This window comes from Cicer arietinum, chromosome 6 (assembly GCF_000331145.2).
Source record: "Cicer arietinum cultivar CDC Frontier isolate Library 1 chromosome 6, Cicar.CDCFrontier_v2.0, whole genome shotgun sequence".
Classification (NCBI taxonomy): Eukaryota; Viridiplantae; Streptophyta; class Magnoliopsida; order Fabales; family Fabaceae; genus Cicer; species Cicer arietinum.
The window spans coordinates 38,766,569-38,776,054 of NC_021165.2; the positions used below are offsets into that span (position 1 = coordinate 38,766,569).

The 9,486-nt window shown below is 29.1% G+C and overlaps 1 protein-coding gene across 6 annotated transcripts in view; it reads right to left on the reverse strand.

Annotated features, from left to right (window-relative positions):
- LOC101489727 (cationic amino acid transporter 6, chloroplastic-like) overlaps window positions 1-9,226 on the reverse strand; it is a 23,454-nt gene extending 14,228 nt beyond the window's left edge. Inside the window, exons 1-4 of one of the 6 annotated variants that reach the window (XR_012163398.1) lie at window positions 8,828-9,222; window positions 8,089-8,245; window positions 7,445-7,666; window positions 4,836-7,149 (exon numbers count right to left, since the gene is read on the reverse strand). Coding sequence is in view for 4 of the 6 variants with exons in the window: in XM_073369701.1 (XP_073225802.1) it covers window positions 7,575-7,666; window positions 8,003-8,234 (324 nt within the window). In the remaining 2 variants the exon portion in view is untranslated. The other 5 variants (XR_190499.4, XM_073369700.1, XM_073369699.1 and 2 more) reach the window with 5 other exon arrangements.
- Between the last annotated feature and the right edge of the window lie 260 nt (window positions 9,227-9,486).

The following is a 9,486-nucleotide window of genomic DNA, read 5'->3' on the forward strand; positions in this document are numbered from 1 at the left end:
AGGGAAAGTTGTTCACTACCACGCTACGGTGCTAGTGAACTAAATTTGGAAGCGACGTTGCGAGCGGAGATTTTATCGGAATTACTCGCGGTACCGTGTTCGCACGTGAAAGCTAACGTGAAGGTAAGGGCTCCTTCAAAACTTCTAGTTAGCATTTAGGGACTTATCTGTGGTAGTGGGGAAAAGAATTTTGTTAGGGTTTAAGTATTGATTTGGGGGAAAATGAATCTAAGGCTTTATGGGTAAAATCTTAGAGTTAGGTTTTGGTTACATTGATGAATGTTTCGTGGAAAATGAATTTAAAACTCATTTATGTATGAATGAAACTTGTTGTGTTTGAGTGGTGGTTTGTGTTGATTTGTGTTCGTCGTATTTGACGGGTTCTTAATTAATATTGATGAAATTTGTTGTGTGTATGGTCGGATTCTGTGGAGAAATGAATTGATGTATTTTGGTGTGAGTTTGTTTTGTGTGGAATTTGTTTTGTGTGTTTGAGTTTGAGTTTGTTTTGTGTGGAATTTGAAAACCATTATAGTTAAACGAGTATTAAAAATGGGGAATCTTTTAATATCTCTGTTTACTTAATGTGTGTTTGAGAAAATCGTTTAAGTTAACAGAGTATTAAAAATGGGAAATCTCTTAATATTTCTGTTTGCTTAATGTTTGTGTGAAAATCGTTTAAGTTAAATGAGTATTAAAAATGGAGAATCTTTTAATATCTGCATTTACTTAACGATTGTTGTGGGTGGAGTCAGTGTATGCTCATGCATTTCATTTTGGTAAATCGTGCTGACCTGTGATAGGTGGCACCTCGGTAAACAGTACTGGACCTGTGATAGGTGGTACGTTTACGATTTACGTTTTGGTAAGTTATACTGACCCGTGATAGGTGGCACCTCGGTAAACAGTACTTTGGCTTGTGATAGGCGGTACGTTTACGACTTAGGCTTTTTCTTTTAGTGAATCGTGCTGACCCGTGATAGGTGGCACCTCGGTAAACAGTACTGACCCGTGATAGGTGGTACGTTTATGATTTACGCTTTTTAGTAAATCGTGCTAACCCGTGATAGGTGGCACATCGGTAATAGGTACTTTGGCCTGCGATAGGCGATACAATTATGATTTACGGCCCTTCGAGGAGGGTTTTGGTTTGGAATTACGAGTCCATGCATTTTGGCATATACGCATCGCATTAGGGTGCTTGGCACACGAGTCGTGTTTGATTCAAGTTTATGATTGAGTGTTTTGAATTTGAGTTGTCGTGGTAATTGTGTTGAAATTGCTAAGTGTTATGAATTGATTATTGTGTGTAAGTGTGATGGATTGAGAACCTTATTTTGATTTCATTTTTAATTGGCAAGCATTATATAAACTTTTAGCATATGGAAAATCCTTTTAAGGTGCATGCTTAGTTGAAAAGTTATTTGGTGCATTTAAAACTTAAATGTTATGTGTTATCTGTTAATTTCGGTTGGTGACCCTTTACAACTATTGTGGAAATCTGGGCTTCGCCCTCAGATGAGAGCCAGGACGATCCTACCGGTTCGTACCCTACGGATGGGAATGTAGATGGGAATGCTTGACTGGAGCTATGTAGGAGGATCTCACGGGACGGCTGGAGATCACTCAGGGTGTATAGTTTTTTGGTAGGATGATCAGATAAGGTTGATGTATAGGGACTAGACGTCCTTCTTTTTGGGTTGCAATATTTTCTTTTGGAAAACTGTACCTATAATGACTCAATTATTTATCCAAAGGTATTTCCTTATTTGTTTTCCTCTGTTTTATTTTAATCTCTTTTGAAAAAAAAATACACCCTCGCTTTGAAAATCGGGGTGTTACAATATACTACTTATGCGAAGTGAGTATTATCTAATCATATGGAGCACCAGTTCATCTAGTGTGGGATACAAGACTCATCTGTGTGGAGTTTAAACTTCATCTCATTGTGGAGTTTAAAACTCATCTATGTATAGGGTGCAAGACCCATCCGTGTGGAGTTTAAACCTCATCTCTTTGTGAAGTTTAATACTCATCCGTGTGGAGATTAAACCTCACCTCTTTGTGAAGTGTAATACTCATCTATATGTGTGGAGTTTAAACTTCATCTTTTTGTGAAGTTTAATACTCATCCATGTGGAGTTTAAATCTCATCTCTTTGTGAAGTTTAATACTCATCCATGTGGAGTTTAAACTTCATCTCTTTGTGAAGTTTAATACTCATCCAGGTGGAGTTTAAACCTCATCTCTTTGTGAAGTTTAAAACTCATCAATAGGTGGGGTACAAGACCCATCTCCAGCACACACAATCAAAATCATTCATAATTTTAACAATCATATTCGCAAAATCATATTTATGACATAATATTTCATTTGAATCTATAATAACAATGATCATTCAAGAAAATATATTAAAACAATCTTTTTAAAGAATATATATCTCTCAAACACATGCAATCCAAATAATTCATATTTTAACAATTATATTCGTAAAATCATATTTATAATATAATATTTCATTTGAATATATAATAACAACAATCATTCAAGAAAATATAATAAAACAATCTTTTTAAAGAATATATATCTCTCAAACACATGCAATCCAAATAATTCATATTTTAACAATTATATTCGTAAAATCATATTTATAATATAATATTTCATTTGAATATATAATAACAACAATCATTCAAGAAAATATAATAAAACAATCTTTTTAAAGAATATATATCTCTCAAACACATGCAATCCAAATAATTCATATTTCAACAACTATATTTGAAAAATCATATTTATAATCTACTATTTCATTTGAATATATGGTAACAATAATCATTCAAGAAAATATAATAACACAGTCTTGTTAATGATATATATCTCTCAAACACATGCAATCCAAATAATTCATATTTTAACAATTATATTCGTAAAATCATATTTATAATATAATATTTCATTTGAATATATAATAACAACAATCATTCAAGAAAATATAATAAAACAATCTTTTTAAAGAATATATATTCAAACAATCATCAAAATGGAAATTTAACAAACAATAATAAATAAATCAATTTATAATCTATTATTACAATTCATAAAATCTCAATTTTGATAGATTTAGGTTCTCGACAAAAATATATTTTTAGAAGAAAATACCAATCAAAATACTTAACTCTTCTTTGGCCTTGAAATCCAAGTAGAAGAAATTTCTAACGGCAACAACAGAATCAGAGAATAGTGATTTAGATGATCAGATTCTGAACTCATAGGAAGAGGAGATTTCCTCCATATCCAGAAGAATTCAAAGGATGTGGCACAGCAAGAGGAAATCTTTCCCTCAAAAAGATTCCAAGCACTCTAGCAAAGGAAGGGATGAAAAATTTGACAAGAAAAACATTTTCTACTATAGATGCAATGAACTTGGACATATCAAGTCAAACAGTCCAAATCTGGAGAAAGTGAAATACCAAAGCAAAGATTCCAAACCCAAGAAGAAAAGTCTGATGACTACATGAGATGATTTTGATGAATCCTATGATGATGAAGAGCAAGCAAATCTGGCTTTGATGGCTCATACCAACTCTGCCTTTGGAACCAACACAAATTCTAACACTGGAAGTGAATCAATATATCAAGAAATTGAGGTATTTTCTTACTTAACTCGATGTGATTTAGTTACTGTTATAATTGAATTTTTAAATAAGAATCACAAATTGTCTTTAAAACTAAAAACACTTATAAAAGAAAATGCAAACCTAAATGAAAGAAAAAATTGTTTATGTTGCATATGTTCTAACCAACCAAGTTGAAACACCAATCATGGCATCTGATAAGTGGACGCTAGCAACTTATGAAGGGAAAAAAGGTCTATATCCCAAGACCTGACTCTAGTGGAAGAAGGATTGATCAGCACAGTACCTAGCAAAACTAGAACCAATTGATGAATCATAACTATCACAAAAAGACGAATCATATGATGAACCAAAACTATTAGAAAAATCTAAACCATCTGATGGATATGAAGTATCAGCAGAACCAAAATCACAAAAGGTACTTAATACATTAGCAGAAACAAAATAATGATTATATAAAAAAAATAATAATGATAAAAATAATAATAAAAATAAATAGTTAGGCCTTTAAATTTTAGAAAATCATGGATGCTTTTGGTTTACGTTTGCCTCTAATTCCTTTTCAAAAAATTTCACTCTTTTTCTAAAACATAAAAAAATAAAAAACACGTATATAATTGAATGAAAAGAAATTGATTGATGGTAATAAAAATCATTATAATTTCATTATTTGAATGAAAAGAAACAAAAAAGAAATGAATCAATGGTAGTAAAAATAAGTATAATGGTGATCAATTGAATGAAAAGAAACCAAGAAGAATCAATGATAATAAGAATCAGTATAATGGTGATCAATTGATATAACATATATGTCAATTGGAAACTATTCTCTTTTCTTTTGTAACCTACACCTAAAAAATCTATAAATAATCGACAACAAGAGTAAAAAAGGGAGAGCACTATTGAGTAAAAAACAAAAAAAAAAAAAAAAGAGAGAATAATAGGCAAAAGATGAGCAGAGAATCTGATCTTAGGAAAATCATTCCAGCAAAACCAATTCAGTAGTAAGGTATCACTTTCTTATTATTTCTCTAATTTTCTTCTTATTAGTCTTTGTATTGCATCCCTTTAAAAAATGTTCTTTGTTTTTTCTTTCTCTTTTTGTTTTTTGTTTATACAAAAAATAAACTCATGGTAAGCTTTCATTTTTCTAAAGTTGTCTATTCCTAAAATTATTTTCTTTGCAACACAAAATACTAAAAAAAAAATATAAATAATTGATGTTTATAAACCAATCACCAAAAAAATAAACTTCACCCTATTGTAATGTAACAGAAAACTCATATCACGCATTTATCAAATAACTCAAAAAAAGTCATAACAACGAATAAATAGTTTTTCCCTTATGATTAGAATTAATAGTTGTTGCCACCGGGTGAAATTCATCATTTCTCGTCGCGCCACATCACTCGCTCCCAATCGTTGGAGACCTTTATGTCGTGATAGATCAAACAACGCACAAGCAAATCCTTTAACAGACTGCTTCACCGTCGTGTTCATCTGTTTCGTTCACATACTGTCGTATTACATTATTTTCTAACAAAAATCAAATTTTCTTTACTTTAAAACAAAAGTAAAAGGATACAATCCGTGAACAAACATCTCATCTCTTTTTTTCTTTATTATTATTATTATTATTATTATTAGTCTTGTTGTTGTTGTTGTTATTATTATTACATTTTCATTACATTGTTTTCTAACAAAAATTAATTTTTCTTTACTTTAAAACAAAAATAAAAAGATACAATTCGTGGACAGACATCTCACCTCTTTTTTCGTTATCATTATTATTATTAGATTTTTATTTTTGGATACGCATTTAATAATAATTATAATAAAAAATAATTAAACTAGAGTAATAATAAAAATTGGACAACACATAAATATTTTCTACCCAAGAACTATGTGTATTTTTTATTTCCCTATTGCACCTCGGGATACGTAGGAGCAAGGTCTTTCCCTTGTCAAACCAAATTAATAAAAAATATATATAATTCATTCTTTTATATATGAAAATAATTTATTTTCCTTTTTTAAATCTTTTAGGGGATAAAATTAAATAAATAAATAAATAATATGTTTACAATTAATCAAATGGTAACTGTGTTAACGGACGATATAGGATAATATTACTTTCCATATTCGTAAACGACTCCTGAATTCATTTTTTTTGTTCAAAAACATTATCTTAGGTTTTATCTAATTTTCCCTTAAAAATAAAATAAAACTAGATTATGGCTCGCGCGCTGCGCGGATAATAATTAATTAATTTTATAATTTTTATAAATAATATTTTATATGTTATAAATATAGTTATCTTATAATATTACTTAATTGATTTGTAATAATTGAATATGATTAGAAAAATTAAAATTAGGGAAAATCATATTTATCACAATCATCTAATTTAATTTTTAAAATATTTTGTAAAATTCGTATGATAACTTATTATATAGGATAATTGTTTGACTCATTGTACTTTGATTGTTAATTTAATTTTCAACATATAATGGTATTTGTATTTATTTGACGAAATAAAATGTAAAATACAAACCCAAAAATAAGATGTAAAAATTTATAATTATCATTTACTATTTAATATTTTTTATTTTTTATTTTTTATTTTAAAAAAGTATTAATGTTGAATTATATTGTAGCGTAGTCTAAATTTATTTGTTTTATTATTATTACATTCTAATTGCGAGCATGAGAAGTTGTTGTAAAAAAAAATTATTGAATATATTTCATCAAAAGTTTGTTAAAAAAAAAAATAAGTTGTCGTGGCATCGGAGTCTATTTTAAATATATATAATAGATGATAGATTTTAATAATTGGAAGTAACTTTTTTAATAATTTTTCAGATATTCGTATTTTATGATTATTTTTAATAAATTTATGTATTTTCTGTCAAACAAAATATATATTTTTATTTTATAAAATGTTACTAAAAAAATGGATTGACATTAATGAGTAATTTAATTTTTAACGTATAAAATCATTACTCACCATAAGTGAAATAATATAATTGTTCATAAAAGAAAGATTAAATAAAGAACATTTATGTCGATATTTATGAGTGATTAGGTGGCTTTTTTTTATTGAATTTAAAGACTAATAATATAAATTATTACTATTGGTAAATGACTAATAATATTATAAAATAGTTTATAAACTTATTATAAAATAACTTATAAAATAATTTGATAATAATATAAATTATAAATTATAAAATAGTTTTAATATTATGATATTTTAATTGCGAGCATGAGAAGTTGTTGTAGAAAAAAATTATTGAATATATTTCATCAAAAGTTTGTAAAAAAAAAATAAGTTGTTGTGACATCGGGAGTCTATTTTAAATATATATAATAGGTGATAGATTTTAATAATTGGAAGTAATTTTTTTAATATTTTGGAGGTATTATAAAATTATTTTACAATTATCTTAACTGCAATTTGTGTTCCTTCCATATTTATCTTCGCTATCCATGCAGTGGCAGGATCCTCAACCTATAAATATATATAAGTTAATTCAAAACAATATAAGGAAATTTTTTAAGTACCTAGAATAATTATACCTACACAAGTTGCAAAAGGATGAAACAATCATTTTCAAAATCCACTAAAACCAGTTAAATGTTTAAAAATGTAAATGATGGTTCAGCATTAATTCCTTCGCTTCATTAAAAACACCAAAGTATCAGTGTTAGATAGATAACAGTAGATTAAAACAGTTCATAAAATATCAAACACAAAAAATTAGAAGGAAAAAAGGAAAGAAACAAAAGCAAGAAATAAACCAAACCTGTGACACAAGCAAAGAGTGAGTAGAAGAGTGAGAGCTACTGCTGGAAAATCCAACATGTTACAATCCTTTGGCAATCCATGGACTTCAACTCTCCATATATTTGGATTATTTTCTCCAAAAGCAAAGCTCAAATATTCTGTAAAGCTCTAGCTACAGCAGCATTTGAGAACACATACTCCATTAGTATATTTGCCTCAACAAAATATCCCATAAATTCTCCTGCATCATCATAAATTAATAAAAACAAGTTTTTATACCAGAATAAATAATATTCAAAAGAAATAAATTAATTTTTTTGATAAACAAAATGTTACCATATTAGTTGTTAGCTTAGTATTTTCTTTCCAATCTTACTTCAAACCAGTTGAACAGAAATAAATAATAATTAACTTGATATAATGTAAGAAGATGTTTTTTTTTTATTACCAAAGGTTAATCTTAAATAACTGAAAGCTCCACCAACAACAGGAACTTGAACTGCAAATTCAGAGTAACATAGAGAAAAAAGAAGTGCTGATATTCATGCAATGATATAAGATATGAAGACTGAATGACCAGATTGATGAAGAGAAACAGGTCCAGTTGTGACAAACACACCAACACCAAGCATTCCTCCAACTCCAAGAGCTATAAGATCATACCATTTAAGCTTCCTCTTCATGTCTGCACCTGACCTCTGCCTCACTTGGTTGAACTCTTGGTCTGGTGTCCAAGTTGCTAGCATTCTTTTTCTAAGCTCGTGATGTGTTTGTGAGAGTGAGTACAAATAGTTTGACAACATTGTCATGGTTCTTCTCACTGATTACCATAGTGCAGAGAGATTAAAATAAACAAGTATGTCAAGTTATATGAACAATCAATGCAAATATAACCATATATTCAAGATCTAAAATTCAAAACCTACAATTTAAACAGCAGAAAAATAAAAGCCAAACACCACTATTCAGCTCGTGTGGAGGGATAATTAACCAGCCAAGAATACAAAAATCACTTAACTTCAAAATTCTGTTGCATTAATTCCATAGAATAATCAAAAGACCCTTGAAAATATCAACCCTAAAATTGCAATTCTACACAACATTCTCAACACCAGAGCACAACCATGACCACAAACTAACTTCAAAACATCATTATACTTCATATCTACACCCTAAGGTAACCAAATACCCCAAATTAAACCGACATAACCAAATTAAAACAAGAAAAATTCCAAATTTTTGGAAAATTTCTCTTCAAAATTCAGAGCCCTAAAAAATCCCACACCTCAAATCCCTCCACGTCACAAAACAATTGACTCCAAAAAACCTAAAGATGCAAACTTTGAAACATGAAACGATGCGTTTAAAGCGAAACGAAGTCGAAAAGAGAGAAGAAACTTACATGGTGTTTGTGGGTGCAAGCAAGCAAATTATGAATGGAACTGAAAACAAGTCGCGATTCAATATTGAATATCGGTGATTCAATGTTGATTTTGCAGAATAAAAGAGGAATGGAAGAGATGATTTTGATGAATGGTGAGAACAACCGCACAAGGAGACGAAGAGGATGGTGGGAAGACACCAGGGTTCGACAATTTTTTTTAGTGTGGGAAGAGAAGACGAGGGGTTTATTTTGGGGTCTCAAACCTTAGAATGAAATGAACGTGAATGCTTTATCAAAGGAACGGTTTTAGTGTGTTGCCCTAGTGCCTAACTAAAAAACCGTTCTCTTTTCTTTCAATCAGAATAGTGAATAGCTCTTACTAATTCTACCACAACAAAACTAAAAACCGTTTTTCTTGTATAGTCTATCGGAACGGTTTTTTTTACCATAAAGGACAAAGCCTTAAAGATAAAATTTATCCTTGGAGAGTTGTCCGAATGTTACTCAGGCTACCTTCAAGATCACAACGTTAAACAAGCGTTTCATAGGAGACAACTTACGTTAACATTTTTTTATTTTCTATTTTATTTTAGCTCAACTTTACTATTTTAGAATGTTTAATTTTAATTTTATGTTTAATTTCATTTATTTATTCATTTTGTCTATTTAAATATTCT